Source organism: Mustela putorius, unplaced genomic scaffold (genome assembly GCF_011764305.1).
Source record: "Mustela putorius furo isolate JIRA1106 unplaced genomic scaffold, ASM1176430v1.1 tig00003850_pilon_pilon_pilon, whole genome shotgun sequence".
NCBI classification, from domain to species: domain Eukaryota; kingdom Metazoa; phylum Chordata; class Mammalia; order Carnivora; family Mustelidae; genus Mustela; species Mustela putorius.
The window spans coordinates 9483391-9500891 of NW_025422002.1; the positions used below are offsets into that span (position 1 = coordinate 9483391).

Sequence of the window (17501 nt, forward strand, 5' to 3'; positions counted from 1 at the left end):
TCCTCAGTTCTCCACTGCTTTAACGCATCTTTGTCCCAAAATGTGCCAGTGTTTTCCATGCAAAATCTCTGCAAAAAGCTGTTACCTGGGATGATCAGAGTACAAACACTATTGAGATTTAGACTACAGATTTAAGAATATAGCTGCTTTTGAAAAAGTGCCAATCCACAGGCAAAACTGCTTCCTTAAAGTGCAGGCAATCATTGTACAAAAGCTCTAGATTAAATAAAAGATGCATTGGGATGGTTAGTTTTAACCAATTCATTACTGCCAATGAAAAAAGAATTCTGAAAGTTGACAGGAAGATAATATTCTTATGGCAACATCTTCAAAGAACATGACTGAAAACAACAACAAGAAATACAAGAAGGTTTTGTTCTCTTCAACTTCAATTAATTATATTAACAAATATATAAGGATTACAAGCACCATCTGTCTCTTCATTTTATTTATATAATTTATACACTGACAAGCACTAAGCTACAATTTAATATAGCAAAGCCCTATGAAAAGACATTTTGCTCCCTCCAAAAAACCAGTTAAGAAACATTACTTCTTAAAATGGAATAGAAGTCAAGCTACCAAATCATTGTCAATGATTTGGACAATTTTAAAAACAGAACCTTAGTGAGCTTTAAACTATTTAATCTGATTATAAACTGGCTCTCTGAGTACATTACTTGGCTCAATACCATAGCAATTAGGTGCTTAATAAATACACATTCAAAGTAGTCATTAAAATTCCAATATTCCAAAATTTAAATACCAGTAAAAACTAATAAGCACATGAAAGTAAACAGTTTATCCAAAACAAAACAAAACAAAACAAACCCGAGATTTTACAAAGGACTTGCATTTAACTAGTTCACCTTCAAAGCCATACTACACAAACTGGAGTAAATCTTGGAATCACCAAGGGAGTTTATTAAATTGTAGATTCTTGGTCACACCTCCACACCATCCCCCAATTTTGATTACATTCAGAAGTGGAGACCTAAAATCTATGTTAACAAGCTTCCATAGAGTAAATCTGATGTAAATTGCCCAAAGACTACACTGAGAGAAATAGTACAATTAAATATCTGTAGAATGAAAACAACCAAACATTTTTCTACTAACCAACAGTACCATTCCCTAAATTATTTCTTTTATGCTTTATCAATAACATCTAAAAGCCAGAGATAACTATTTATCATAGAAAGACCTACAAACCCTCAAGAAAGTACATTTTTCGGAAAACTGCCCAGTGGGCTCTATGAGACAGGTAAGATTACAGCTAAATAAAATCACAGTGGGTAGCAAGAGCTAAAACATTTTATAGTTTATACAAGCACACTGTCAGGGACAGTTCAGTAATTTTATCAAGGATAGACAATTAAACTCATGACTGTGAAATTCAAATGGGAAACTCAACAGTTTAATGGTATTTACCATGAAAAGCACCAACAGAAATCAACAATTTCTATCCAGAATTTTAAAATATGAAGCCTGACAGATGATTCCCAAAACGTGAAGATAACACTGATCCATCATCCATGATTTAGTGAAAGTGAGTAATGCATTTAGGAGTCTTCAGAATCTGAAGACATCAAAAGGAAGAACAGTCTTTGAATCAACTCTGACACAACTCTACATAGAATGGGTTAAGGGTTGTCACCCCTATTAAAGAAACGGCCTGCCAGGGTGTTGTGGATAAAATGTTCTAAATGTCATAGTATATTTTATGTGACCAGACCCCAGGACCAGGATGTAACTAAATAGAAATGCAGTTCAATGTTCCCCTAAGCATATCTCTACAAATCAGTTTTGTAAGACGTAAATTATGAGGATAAAAAGGTTTTGGGGTCAAGGGGTCCCTGAGTGCCCCTGTGGGTTAAGTGTCTGCTTTTGGCTCAGGTCATGACCCAGGGTCCTGCGACTGAGCCCCACAGTTGGCTCCCTGCTCAGCGGAGCCCCTCCCCTGCTCATGCTCTCGCTCTCTCGCTCTCTCTCATAAATAAATAAAACCTTTAAAAAAAAAAAAAAGATTTTGGGGGTGCCTGGGTTGTTCAGTGGGTTAAAGCCTCTGCCTTTGGCTTGGGTCATGATTCCAGGCCTCTGGGATAGAGCCCCACATTGGGCTCTCTGCTTAGCAGAAAGCCTGCTTCCTCCTCTCTCTTTCTCTCTGCCTACTTGTGATCTCTGTCAAATAAATAAATAAAATCTTAAAAAAAAAAGAAAGAAAGAAAGATTTTTGGGTCAAGTAAATGTAGTACTCACTAGATTAAACAAAACCCAACAATTGCATTGATACAGGACTTCTCAAAGCCTTCAACACACTAACTGGTATAATGAATCTTTCCCTAAGAAATATGATATGCAGGGCTTCTAAACTGCAAGACAGAGCAAATGGCAGGACTACGGTATTCGAAGGAGCAGGGTTTGGAACCACTATTGGAACTTGAACTTAATTATGTTTGGATGAGTATGTCTTTGGATAAACTGACAAAACTAAATGTATTAGAAGAAATATGACAGATGCATCTAGAAAAAGAGCAGTCCAAGCAATACTATCAGTGCTGATTTCTCACTATTCAATAAGAAGAAAATACTCAGCCTCTATACTTGAAACTCATTCCTCAGGAAGAAACACTTTTTTTCTTTTTAAAAGTGGGCTTAAAAAGTGCCCAATGTGGAGCCTGAACTCAGGACCCTGAGGTTGAGAGTCACATGATCTACTGACTAAGCCAGCCAGGCGCCCCAGGAAGAAACACTTCTAAGGAGAAATGCAGGTCACCGGATTCTCATGGCGTATGGGAAATAACCCTCAGGATGAAGAAGCCAGAATGGAAGAGGTGGAAAATAGTTTAAAAATCATAAGAAGTACTTGCTGAGGTAACTCAAAGTTAAGGTTATGCTTAACTTTCTTACCTTCTGAGGCTTTCCTTCTTCTCCTCACGTGTTAAACAGCTGTCTAAGTGCTTATTAATGTGATTTTCTGGAATATTAACCCCGCAAACAGGACAATCCACTGTAATTTTTAAATAGAGAAAGAGAGACTTTATTATTTACATAAAGGGCAAAAATAATGTATAACCTGTCATCTTTCAGCAATTAATATAAAAAATAGAATCCCAACCTTCACATGCACTTAGGAAAGCAGAAGAAAAAAAGAATGACACCTCAGGGCAACAGGACTGGGCTTACAGAAGAGATTGCAAAGAAGTCTGGAAATTCATTTATCAGAAAATGATTTGGTTAAGTCTTTTTTACTGAGGGGTGACTGACCTATAGAACTAATCTTAAGTTTTTCTGTCTTAGGAGCCATTCATCTGCAGCACTATAGCAATCATAACAACATGAATAAGATAAACCTAGCTGGGGACAGGAAGCTATGCAAAACTAAACTGAAACATTTGTTGGTTTGGGCCAACTACTATCAAAATTAACAATGGTTACAAATTTAATAACTTAGCTCTTATTTGTAATTACAAATGTAGTATTGCCTTTAGAAAACACAATCACTGTCAAACTGTTTGATGAAGTTGTGGAAGAATCTTGGGGCTCAGAGGCCACCATGATAATGGCAGGGGTGAAGCAGGAGGTCAGGCCCTCCATCTCTACTTCAATGGAGCAGGACCAATTTTAGCGATTTTATGTGTTACAATTTGCAGTTAAATTTTAATTGAAAAAATTGGTCTGTTGGGGAAAAAAGTTAACTATCAAGCTAAAAACACTACAAGAACTGTCAACTGATAGACTAACAAAATATATGGTAGGAAATGCAAGATTCACATATCCTCACAAAAAAATTTTTTTTAATTTTATTTATTTATTTGAGAGAGAGAGATAGTGAGAGAGTGACATCAACAGTGGTAGACGGAGAAGCAGGCTCCACTGCTGAGCAGGGAGCCTGATGCAGGGCTCAATTCTGGGACCCTGGGATAATGACCTGAGCTAAAGGCATACCCTTAACTAACTAAGCCACCAAGCGCATCTCGTTACAAAATTTGACAACTAATATGCTAACTTTAACCTAAGTTTAATAACCACTAATAGTGGGGCACCTGGGTGGCTCAATCAGTTGAGCATCTGCCTTCAGCTCAGGTCATGATCTCAGGGTCCTGGAATAGAGTTTGCATCACCAGGCTCCCTGCTTAGCAGGGAATCTGCTTCTCCTTCTCCCTCTGCCCTTCCCTGCCATTTGCACTTTCTTTTTTTTTTTTTTTTTTTAAATTTTTTTTTTTTTATTTGACAGAGAGAAATCACAAGTAGATGGAGAGGCAGGCAGAGAGAGAGAGAGGGAAGCAGGCTCCCTGCTGAGCAGAAAGCCCGATGCGGGACTCGATCCCAGGACCCTGAGATCATGACCTGAGCCGAAGGCAGCGGCTTAAACCACTGAGCCACCCAGGCGCCCCATTCACTTTCTTGTGCATGCTCTCTCTCTCCCTCAGATAAATAAATAAATAAAATCTTTTTTAAAAAACTAAAATAAATAACCACTAACTGTCCTGCACTATGTGTGATGTGGGTGTACCAAAGATATCTTAGTGTCTGCCTAAAAGGTGCCCTGAACTTCACAGGTAAGAGGAGACATGGAAACATAAGTTAAACAAGCTAATTCATCAAAAAAGCAAACTATAAACAAAATAGCCCAGAAAGCAAGTGCTGTAACACTTTCATGATGTGAGATGTCAATATCATCTAACATAACTAAAGAATGATTAGGATCTGAATAGAGTATAAAAAGGTAAGGGGTCAGCAAAACTTTTTTTTTTTTAGAGAGAGAGAGAGAGCAAGAGCATGCACATGAGTGAGCATGGTGGGGGTGGGGACTGGATATCTCAAGCATGCTCCCTGTTGAGCACAGAACCCCCAACACAAGGTCCAATCTCACAACCCTGATATCATGACCTGAGCCAAAATCAAGACTTGGATGCTTAACATAATGAATCACCCAGTCGTCCCAGCAAACCTTTTTAGTTAAGGGCCAGCTAGTAGAGATTTTAGGCTCTACGGGCTAGATGGTCTCTGTTATAACTACTAAACACGGCCATGGAGCATGAAAGCATTCATCAACAGTATGTCAACAAATGGGTGCAGCTATTTTCTAGTGAATCTTTACTTACAAAAATAGGTGTAAAGCCAAATTTGGCCTACAGCTTATAGTTTTTCCAATCTCTGGGTTTATTCAAGGAATAATGGGAAGATTAGCGTGGCTACTGCAGGAGGATTTTTGAGATGAAGAGGTAAGAAATAAGGTCAGACATCTAGGGGAGGGATCTAATTGTCTATAGCTATAAATGCCAGTCAGAACAGCTTGGAAGTTTCAAAGAGGGGCATAAGAAGATAAAAGGAGCTCTTTAAGATTAAACTGGAACTGATATGACAGATGAGGAGGGAAATTAAAAGCTGAAAATTAGAAACCAACTGCCATAGTTAAAATATGAGCTAATTAAAATTGCTTCATTTTTCCAGCAATCAGCCTGAATTCCTATTCTGTGAGAGAGAAAGAGTATAAAAATATCTTGCAGCACTGCTTACTTACATCAATTCCCGAGACTGTTATAATGTGAAATGTGGTTTGTCTTTTCCCATTCCACCCCCCTCAAGATGCTTATTTATTCTCAGGTCATATAGGATGAAAAAATTTCCCTTAAGTAAGAAAATATATATATGAAAATAATTTCCTACCTTTGGTAACCTGTTTCAAAGTTGATGTAGAGGGTGTCTCAGGAACATGACCATCTAAGGAACACAGAGCTGCCTTTTCTATGGAAGGTATCTCCTTGGTCTTTGAAGAAGTGCTCACCTCTTTCTGAGGGATGAATTTAATCTCATTCTCTTTTATCAACAACTCTGATGTAGAACCACCAGTTTCTCTGATCAAGAAATTTTCCATTAACCTGCTTCCTTGCTTTAAAGAATGTCTGAAGGCTACAGGAGTGTGTGCTTTGGCAGCAAGGTTCTTTGAAGAGGAGGAAGCAGGAGATATGGGTGGTGACTCCAAGGCAAACTGCAAAAGATGATTCCTTGAAGCACAAAAAACACAATGGATAATGAAGATGTCAAATTATATACAATAAGTAAACTGTAAACATAAGCTGTTCATCCAATTAACACTTGCTTCTGTGAAATACCAAACTTACTCCATAATGACAATCAAACCAGTATTTCTTAAAAGCAACAAATCTGACTTAAAAGGCAGTTAATCTTTTATAAAGGAAAATGGAGATACTTTAGCAACTGGCCATAAAGAATACCTGGTGTGAGACTTATTCTCCAACCATACACAACTTTAGAAACAAATGTTTCTAGCATGGACTATCATCAATGCAAGGCTGTAGTCAGTGAAAGAAAAGGGAAACATGAGGTGACCCAACATTCCCCTAAGAACTTCCCCTGGAAGCATCTTCTGGAGTTAGGTATTGAAATGAAGTCCAAATAGAGACCAGAGGGAAGAGAGATGAGAGTTCTGAGCAAAGACGGCTAGGATTGAAGGGGTAGGGTGCTGGACTGGGGTACCCATAGAAAGAGAACCCCCCAAATCTGCACAAATTCTCATCCATTCCTGATCATCTCCAGGGCTGCAAAAGCCTAAGAGAGAAAACAAGAGAATCTCGTAAGAAGGACATGTTGAGAAGCTGAGATTCCCAAGGTCAGTGAAAAGTTGTTGGGAGTCTGAGCACAGCCAAACCGGAAAGATATTGGTAAAGATCCCAGACATTCAGTTAAAACCCCACAAAGGCCATATCTCAGGATAAAGGACCATACTCTGGAAATATAAAACATAAATAGACCAAACCAGCAAAAAACTAAATAAGGCCCTAACAGAATAAAAGTGAAGAGCTGGTGGGAAGCCTGGATGGCTCAGTCAGCTAAATGTCTGACTCTCGATTTCACGTCAGGTCTTGATCTCACAGTACAGTGCATTAAGCTTCACACTGGGCTCCATACCAGGCCTGGAGCCTACTTTAAAAAAAAAAAAAAAAAAAGGAGAAAAAAGTGAAGAGCTGATAATTTAGCCACTTGTGAGAAGAGAATCCAACATCTTTCAAAGGAAGATAATTCACAGTCTCTATAACATTTCATCGGAACACATTTAAAAATGACTAGACATGCAAAGAAGCAAGAAATTAGCCACTAATTAAAAGATCAAATAGTCAATGGAAGTGGATCCAGAGGTGATCCAAAGAGTGGCATTAGAAGGACTTCAAAATTACTGTGATGAATATTAAAGATGAAAAAAAAAAAAGAATAAAAAGGTAGCATACTGTTAGGATGAATTAAAATCCATCCCAAAAAGGATAAACAAAGAAAATAAAACCTAGGCATGTATTACTCAAACTGTTAAAAAAATAAAGAAATTCTTGCACATAACCAAAAAAAAAAAAAAAAAGCCATGGTACCTCTAAGCATGGTTTCTCAACCTTGGCACTACTGACACTTTGAAACAGATACTTCTTTTGCTGTTCTGTGCATTGTAGGAACATCAGTAGCATATACCCCACTCTAGGTTGAGACAACCAAAATGTAACCAAACATTACCAAATGTCCCCTAGGGGAGGGGTAAAGGGAAAGTAAAATCACTCCCAGCTGAGAACCACTGCTCTAAGAAATAATAAAAACAAATAATGTTTTATAATATTTACTTCTCGACAAAAACAATGAGAGCAAGAAGATAACAGAATGACATCATGACATATTTAAAAAGCAAAACTACCAGGAGTTCTATTTTCCATTGAAAATAGTGCTCTAGGGTGCCTGGGTGGCTCAGTCCATTAAGTGTCCCCCTTCGGCTCAGGTCATGATCCTGGATCATGTTGTCCCAGATCCTGGATGGAGTTCCCCAGGGAGCCTGCTTCTCTCTCTCTGTCTCTCATGAATAAATAAAATCTTTTTAAAAAGAAAAAAAAAATAGTATTCTAAAGTGAAAGCAAAATACACTCTCAAACTAAGAAAAGCAAAGAGAATTCCTCACTGGCAGACAAAAAATACTATAAGACACGTACTTCAGCTTAAGGGAAACAATTTTAGAAAGAAGCACAAAAATGTCGGCAAGAATCAACAGCTCCAGAAATGGTAAATATGTGCTCAAAAACAAAACTACTGACGGTTTTCAACAACACTAACAATGTCTTACAGGACTTATAACACACATGGAAATAAAATACATACAAAAACATAGCAAAATAAGGGAGACTGAATAATATAAAAATACTGTGACGTTCTTGAATTGTTCAGGACATAATAAAAGTACTAATTTATAGTACATTATCATTAGGATATATTTTGTAATTTTTTCAGTAAGGACTTAAAAGGGTAAGGCTCAGAGTGTTGAGCCGCTGCCTTCGGCTCAGGTCATGATTTCAGGGTCCTGGGATAGAGTCCCACATCGGGCTCTCTGCTCAGCAGGGAGCCTGCTTCCCTCTCACTCTCTGCCTGCCTCTCTGTCAAATAAATAAATAAAATCTTAAAAAAAAAAAAGAAAAGAGTGACACTAAGATATAATGTAAAAACTAACAAAAGAAATTAAAAAATAAAAATACTCTTAATATTGAAAAGAATGGGCAGGAATAAAGAAATAATTTTTTTTTTTAAAGGAGCAAATGGAGAAAGAAAACAAAAAGTAATATGGCAAATTGTAATCACATTAAATGTAATGGATACAGACTCCAAAATACAAAGATGGTCAGACTGGATTAAAAAATAAAACACAAAAGATATAACTATATACTGTGTGAAAGAAAACACTTTTTTTTTTAAGATTTTATTTATTTATGAGAGAGAGAGAGAGAGAGAGTATGCACAAGCAGAGGGAGTGGCAAGCAGAAGGAGAGGGAGAAGCAGACTCCCTGTTCACTAGGGAGCCTGATGTGGGACTCAATCCCAGGACCCTGGTATCATGACTGAGATGAAGGCAGATGCCACCCAGGCGTCCCAAAACACTTTAAATATAAAGACCCAGGATGGTTAAAAATAAAAGGATGGGAACAGATGTACCACGAAAACACTAATGAACAGAAAGCTGATATGGCAACATAAGTAAAACATTAACATTAAGGCAAAAAGTATCATGAAACATAGAAGGGGATATCTCATTTTGACAAAATGGTCAATTTAATTCAAAGCCATAAAAATCATAAATTATATTCACTTAAAAGCATAGTTTCAAAATATATAAAGCAAAAACTCTCAGAACTAAAAGGAGGAACAGCCCATTCATAATATTGTTTGGTTTAAATAATAGTATGTATAAATCTAAACACACCTTTCTAACTTACAAAACAGATAAAAATCAGTAAGAATACAGAATATCTGAACCAACCCAATTAATCAAATTGATGTAATTAACAAAAAATATTACAACTGACAAATGCAGAATACATATCCTTTTCAAATATACATGGCCCATTCACCAGCATAGACCACATTCTGGGCCATAAAGTAAATCTCAACAAATTTACAAGGGATGAAAAAATTCAGTGTATCTACTCTGACCACTGTGACTTCATGTGACACCCAGTAACAAAAAAATAAGACAATCTCCAAACTTTTAAGAGACACATTAAGTGTGTGAAGCACCACACTTTCAAATAACCCTTTAGGTCAAACATAATGCAAATTAGGAAATATTCTGAGTTGAATGACAACTTGGATGTTTGCTAAAACAACATATAGCTTAATAGAAAAACTGAAAATCAACACTCAAAGCTTCCAACTTAAAACATTAGGTAATGAAGAGGAAATAATGAAGTAAGTACTAATAGATATTAATGAAATAGAAAATAAGCATTTAAGAGGATTTGAGCAAAGCCAAGTTGGTTCTTTGAAAAAAATTAACAAAACTAGTAAACTTCTACCAAGACTGAACAAAAATAAGTGAAAATACAAACTATGAAACAAAGAATTGTAAGGAGACATCATTATGAATCCAACAGAAATTAATATGAGGATATTATCAATAAAATCAATATTTTAAATGAAATGGAGAAATTTCTTAAAAAAGACTACTCATCAAAAACTACCAAAAGGAAGAAACAGAAAATCTGAAGAGTGGTATTATCTAGTAAAGAAACTGAGCTGTAATTAAAAACCTTCCTACATAGAAAACTCCAGGCCCAGTTGGTTTTGCTGGTAAATTTTACCAAATAATTCTGGAAGAAATAATATAATATCAGTGTTACACAAAATCATCCAGAAAATTAAAAAAATATTATTTCCCAGTTCACATTAAGCTAGCATAACCTTGATAACAAAATCTGACAAGTACATTGTAGGAAAAAAACATTATAGTCTAATACAGACACAAAAATCATAAATGAAATATTAACAAATAAAATCTGGACACAAATAAAAAAAATAAATAATGCACTATAACCAAGTGGGATTTATTCCAAGAACACAAGGTTGGTTGGTTTGCTATTTGAAAAATCAATCTAATTCACCACATTAGCAAAATAAAGGAGAAAACTATACAATCATTACAATAAATGCAGAAAAAACATTTGATAAAAATTCAATACCTATTCATAATAAAAACACTTTAGAAAACCAGGAATAGAAGGTAACTTTTTTTTTTTTTTTTTTTTTTTTTAAATTAAAGTAGGCTCTGTGCCCAGCATGGAGCCCAACACAGGGCTTGAACTCACAAGCTTGAGATCAAGACCTGAGCAGAGATCAAGAGTCAGATGCTTAACTGAGAGAGCCACTCAGGCCCCCCAAAAGCAAACTTTCATAATCTGACAAAAGATAACTTCAAAAAAACTATGCTAATATTATAGTCACTAGTAAAACTTTGGATATCTCCCCCTAAGACTGAAAACAAGAAAAAGATATATCTACCACCACTATTTCTCTTCAAATTGTACTGGAGGCTCTAGCTTTTGTGGTAAGGCAGAAAAAAACACACAAACAACAAAATACACACACACACACACACACATGCATACACACACACACAAAAACAATGGGAAAAAAGAAAACTTATTATATGCAGGTGACATGATTATGTTCAAAATAATCTAAAGACTCCACATGCAACTAGAATAAGTGAATTTTTGCAAGACCCTGAATGTAATTATCAGTTAACAAAAATTAATGTCTATATGTTAGCAAAGAGAAATGAAATTTTAAAATAAATACCACTTGAAATACCATCAAAAACTTTAAATACCTAAGAATAAATTTAACAAAAATGTATTAAATTTATATCTTGAAAACCACCAAATCTGCTGAGGGAAATTTTATTTTATCCTATTTTTTAAAAGATTTTATTTATTTGACAGAGAGATAGAAAGCATAAATAGGCAGAGCAGCAGGCAGAGGAAGGAGAAGCAGCTCCCTGAGAAGCAGGGAGCCCAATTCAGGGCTGGATCCCAGGACCCTGGGATCATGACCTGAGCCGAAGAGAGATGCTTAATCAACTGAGACATCCAGGTGCCCTTGCTAAGGGAAATTTTTAAAAAGACCTCAGTAAAGAAATATCCTATGTACATGGATTAGAAAACTCAACAATGTTAACATATCCATTTTCTCCATATTTATTTATAGATTCAATAAAATGTCAAGCACAAAAAAGGCAACTTTTGTGGGGGTGGAAATGATACATTCATTCTAAGATTATGGAATATTATGGATATACACAATGGAGTATTATGCCTCCACCAGAAAGGATGAATACTCAACTTTTCTATCAACATGGACAGGACTGGAGGAGATTATGCTGAGTGAAATAAGTCAAGCAGAGAGAGTCAATTATCATATGGTTTCACTTACTTGTGGAGCATAAAGAATAACATGGATGCCACTGGGAAATGGAGAGGAGAAGGCAGTTGGGGGAAACTGGAGGGGGAGACGAACCATGAGAGACTGGACTCTGAGAAACAAACTGAAGGTTTTGGAAGGGAGGGGGCAGAGGGTTGGGTGAGCCTGGGGGTGAGTATTAAGTAGAGCATGTATTACATGGAGCACTAGGTATGGTATATGAACAATGAATTCTGGAACACTGAAAAGAAATAAAATTAAATTAAATTAAAAAAAAAAAGAAATCAAGAAATCAAAGGCCCCAGAATGAAAGTAGTCTTAAAGGAAACCAAAGTTGAGTACTCATACTACAAATGTTAAGAACTTAACAGCACAGTTATTGTATTAAAGACACTGTAGTTTTAGCTGAAAGAGACACAGAGAATGTGTCCAGAATGTCCAGAATTAGCCCAACACGTGTAGTCACTTGATTTACAACAAAGGAGCCACTGCAATTTAGTGAGTCTTGATAAATGGTGCTCAAGCAACCAAGTATCTGTCGAGGAAAAAAAAAAGGAATCCTGACTCTTAACCTCCATCATACATAAAAATTAACCTGAATAGGTTCACAGGCCTAAGTGTAAAAGCTAAAACTGTAACAATTCTAGGGGGGACAAAATGGGAAAAATATCTGTAACCTGAGGCAGGCAAAGACTTTTTAGGCAAGATTTTTTTTTTAAAGTAGTAATCATTAAAAAAAGACAGACAGAGAGAGAGAGAATGGACTTCGTCAAAATTTTAAAATGTCTGTTCATCAAGACACCCTTTAGAAAATGAAAAGATAAGCCAATCACAGGAAGAAAAAAAATACATACATATGACCAAAATACATAGAAAACTACAAAGTGATAAGAAAAAAACAAAATACCATTTCTAAAAATTCGGTCAAAATTTAACAGACCCAAAGATATAAGAAGAGTCAGTAAGTACATGAAAAGGTACACTAATCATCAGAAAAGTGCAAATTAAAACCACAATGAGTTATCACTTCACACCCAATGAAATGTTTACAACTAAAAGGATTAATGTTACCAAATGCTAATCGGGACATAGAGCAACTGAAATTCTCATAAACTGCTGGTAGAGGTGGTCCAATCCAGCAGGAAAACTATGTGCCAATTTCTTATGATGTTCAATACACACCTAGCATTTAAGCCAGCAATTCCATTCATAGATATGTACCCAAAAGAAATGAAAACAGATGCACACAAAGATGAACACAAAGACTGGACACAAATGTTCACAGCAGCTTTTGTCACACTAACCACAAAATGGAAATAATCCAAATTCATCAACAGATGAATAGATAAGCAGAAGGTTTTCAAATGACTTTACACAGATACATCAGAGGAATCACTACCTACAGCAGCTATAGCCTTATAAAATGTATTTCTTATTTATTTATTTATTTATTTGACAGACAGAGATCATAAGTAGGCAGAGAGGCAGGCAGAGAGAGAGAGGAGGAAGCAGGCTCCTTGCTGAGCAGAGAGCCCGACGCAGGGCTTGATCCCAGGACCCTGAGACCATGACCCGAGCCAAAGGCAGAGGCTTTAATCCACTGAGCCACTCAGGTGCCCCTAAAACGTATTTCTTAAATAATAAGACTTGAAAGTTGAAATTACTCCTTGATCCATGGGCTGCAAAATGGATGCTGTGTTAGCAGACACAAAAACAACATTAATCTCATACATCTCCACTGGAGCTCTTAGGTGACCAGATACATTGTCAATGAGCATAACCATGTTGTCAACAGATGTACTGTCATCCAGGCTCTGTTGTTTATTTATAGAGCAGAGGCAGAGTAGATTTAGCATAATTCTTCAGGGCCCTGGGATTATCTGTGTGATAAATGAGCACTGGCTTCAACTTCAAGTCACCAGCTACATTAGCCCCTCACAAGAGAGTCAGCCAAACCTTTGAAGTGTTGAAGCCAGGCACTGACTTCTTCTCTCTAGCTATGCCAAATCCTAGATGGCTTCTTCTTCCAAAAGAAGGCTGTTTTGTCTATTTTGAAAATCTGTTGTTTAGTGCAGCCGCCTTCATTCATGATCTCAGCAAGATCTCCTGGAGCACTTGCTGCAGCTTCTGTATCAACACTTGAGTCACTTTGTACTTCTATTTTAAGGAGACAGCTTCTTCCCTTAAGCCCCAGAAACCACCCCTGCCAGCTTCACACTTCTCTTCTGCAGCTTGCTCACCTCTCTCAGCCTTCACAGAATGACAGAGTTAGGGACTTGTTCTCCACTAGGGTTTGGCTTAAGGGAATTTGTGGCTGGTGTGATCAATCCAGACCAGTCAAACTTTCTCCAGATCAGCAGTGAGTTTGTTTGCTTTCTTATTATCCATGTGTTCACTGGAGTAACAATTTCAATTTCCTTCAAAAATGTGGCTGTTTGGCACAAGAAGCCTAGTTTTCAGCCTATCTCAGTTTTCAGCATGCCCTCTTTTTTTTTTTTTTAAAGACTTATTTATTTATCTTTTTGAGAGAGAGAGATATCAAAAGTAGTCAGAGAGGCAGGAGGAGAGAGGGGGAAGCAGGCTCCTACTGAGTAGAGAGCCTGATGCAGGGCTCGATCCCAGGACCCCAAGACCATGACCTGAGCTGAAGGCAGAGTCTTAACCCACTGAGCCAACCAGGCACCCCTCAGCATGCCTTCTTTACTAAACTGAATCATTTTTTGTTTTTGATCTAAAGGGAGACTTGTGACTTCTCCTCTCATTTGAACACTTAAATGGCTTGGAGAGTCATTAACTAGCTTAATTTAAATACTGTTGTGTCTCAGGGAATATGGAGATCCAAGAAGAGGGAGAGAAATGGCCAGTGATTGGAACAGCAGAACACATACATTTGTCAGTTAAGTTTGTGGTCGTATGTGGCTGCAGTTTGCAGAGCCCCCAAAACAATCACAATAGTAACATCAAATATTACTGACCACAGATCACCATAACAATAAAGAAAAAGTTTGAAATATTTTAACAATTGCCAAATTGGACTCAGACACAAAGTGAGCAAATGCTGTTGGAAAAATGATAATAATAGACTTCACTCAATGCAGGGTGACCAAAAACTTTTGGCCAAAACTTTGTCAAAAAATTAAATATCTGCAAAGTACAATAAAACAACGTATGATTGTACATGCTGAAAAAAAGTGGGAGACAGGAGCACCTCGGTGCCTCAGTGGGTTAAGTGTCTGCATATAGCTCAGGTCATGATCCCAGGGTCCTGGGATCAAGCCCCATGTCAAGCTACTCCCTCAGCAGGAAGCCTGCTTCTCCCTCTCCCTCTGCCTGCTACTGCCCATTTGTGCTCTCTCTCTGTCAAATAAATAAATAAAATCTTAGAAAAAAAAAATAGGTGTCAGACAGTTGCACTATTGCAGTGATAAAATTATGCCCCTCACCAAAATTGAAACTCATTAACTTCTTCATGTGCCGGCTACTTTCAGGGTACTTTCAGCAGTGGAAATAAAACAATGAACAAAATCACCTGTCCTCACAAACCTTATACTCTAGTAAGGGAAAAGATGTGAGATGCTCACGACGTATATGAAAGTGCTACAGCAAAAAAAGGAAGCCAGCAAAGCTGTGCATGAGGAGGGGATGAGCTTGATACTCCTTACAGAAGGGTCACAGAAGGCCTCACCGAGAACATGCCCTATGAAAAACAGGGCCTGAAGAAACTGAAGGACTAAGCCATGTGACTATCTGGGGAAACAGTGTTTCACCAAGAAATAACAGTAAGTACAAAGTCTCTAGGGTTAGAGTATGAGTGACATGTTTAAGAAACAGGCAAACAGGTGCCTGGAGCAGAATAAACAAGGGACTGAAAAGTGGGAGAGAAGTCAGAAAGGGGCAGTGGACTGTCACTGAGGGGAGAGGACTCTGGCTTTTGCTCCAAATGAGAGGGGATACCACCTCAGGACAATATTAAGTATGATCTGACTTCTTAAAGGACCCCTTTTTAAAGGATCACTTTGGTTGCTGGCCTCAGAACTATCAGATGGCAAAAGCAGAAATAAGAAAGACCACCAGAGGGGCACTTGGGTGGCTCAGTGGGTTAAAACCTCTGCCTTCAGCTCAGGTCATGATCTCAGGATCCTGGGATCAAGCCCCACATCGGGCTCCTGCTCAGTGGGGAGCCTGCTTCCCCCTCTCTCTGCCTGCCTCTCTGCCTATTGTGATCTGTCTGTCAAAAAAATGAATAAAATCTTAAAAAAAAAAAAAAAAGGAAGACCAACAGAAAGAGTAACCACAAAAGTCCAAGCTGACACTGGCTTGGGTAGGATAATTCGGGCAGGGTGATGAAAAGCTTCGGTTTTGGGAAGTCTGTCAGTGATAAAGCCAACAGGATTTATTGAAGGAATGACAGATTAAGTGTGAAAGGAAAGAGTCAGGGATGACTTCAAGGTTTTGGTCTGGGCAAATGAAAGGACAGAACTGCCATTTAACAAGATGAGAAGACTGTGGGAACAATACATTTGGAGTAGGGGACTGCAGGCAGCATAGAGAAATCAAGAATTCCTTTGAAGAGGTCCAAGCAGAAATGTGAGGTAAGCAGCTGGATATATGAGTGTGTAGTTCTGGGGTGAGATCTAGCTGAAGATATAAATTTGAAAGCCATGAATGGACATACGGTATTTAAAACCATGAGACTACTGCAATTCATATACCTTAAGTATGAGCTATGTGAAAATATTAATTCCAAAATGGATACTTAAATTAAATTGGTAACCTTTCTTTCATTCCCATCACTCCTATAAATTTAATTTAAAGAAAGTTGGTATTATAATGCCTAATAGCATTCATCATAGAAGCTCAGATTTTGGGAGTGAATTACAGACCTTCAGAATAACTGTGACTCCATGAAGTACAGAAAATCTTGCCCATTTGTTAACTATACAATAAACTTACTTCTTCAGAATGCAGCCAAGAATCAAGAATCAAAATAGGTTTTTGGGTAGACATGGTCATGAAATCCATGCGATTAAGTCCATGGATTTCATTAATTAGTAGAAATGCTCTTCTGATCCAAAACATGCAAACAGTGGTCTAAGACCATTTGGTTAAACAGGCAGAGGCCCACCAAAGCACAAATTCTTATTAACACCTTAGGATATCAATCTATAATGTAAGTGAAGACAATATAAGTGCAGGTAAAATACATATGATAATAATGACAGCAATCTTTTTTTAGGTTCCTTTGTTCCAGGTATTATACTGGGTATCTCTTAGTATAACTTCATTTCTAATCCTTAAAACAATCCCTGAAAGTATCAATATTATTACTCCCACTTTTCAGATGGGGAATAGAGGCCAGAAAAGTTTAATATTTTGATCACAGTCGCATCACAACTAGAAGAGCCAGGACTAGAACCCAGTTGTGCTTAAATCCAAAGCCAGTATGCTCTAAACTATATCAGAAAAGGTATATTCTACATTCTTTTATAAGATGCTAAGGGAATTATCTATTATAATTATCATCTAAAATGTTTAAATTCTGGGACACTTAGGTGATTCAGTTGGTTAAGCATCTGCCTTCGGCTCAGGTCATGATTCCAGGGTCCTGGGATCAAGTCCCCCATCCGGCTCCTTGCTCAGTGGGAAGCCTGCCTCTCCCCGGTGCTTATGTTCTCTCGCTCACTCTCTCTGACAAATAAAAAAGCAAAATCATAAATAAATAAATAAATAAATAAATACTCACTCACTCTCTCTGA

The 17501-nt window shown here is 37.4% G+C and overlaps 1 protein-coding gene across 1 annotated transcript in view; it reads right to left on the reverse strand.

Annotated features, from left to right (window-relative positions):
* The window catches only part of RAD18 (RAD18 E3 ubiquitin protein ligase), a 107617-nt gene that overhangs the window by 64462 nt on the left and 25654 nt on the right, over positions 1-17501 (reverse strand). Inside the window, exons 5-6 of the mRNA XM_004738431.3 lie at positions 5674-6011; positions 2911-3010 (exon numbers count right to left, since the gene is read on the reverse strand). Of these exons, the coding sequence (XP_004738488.1) occupies positions 2911-3010; positions 5674-6011 (438 nt within the window). The remainder of the gene's footprint in view (positions 1-2910; positions 3011-5673; positions 6012-17501) is intronic.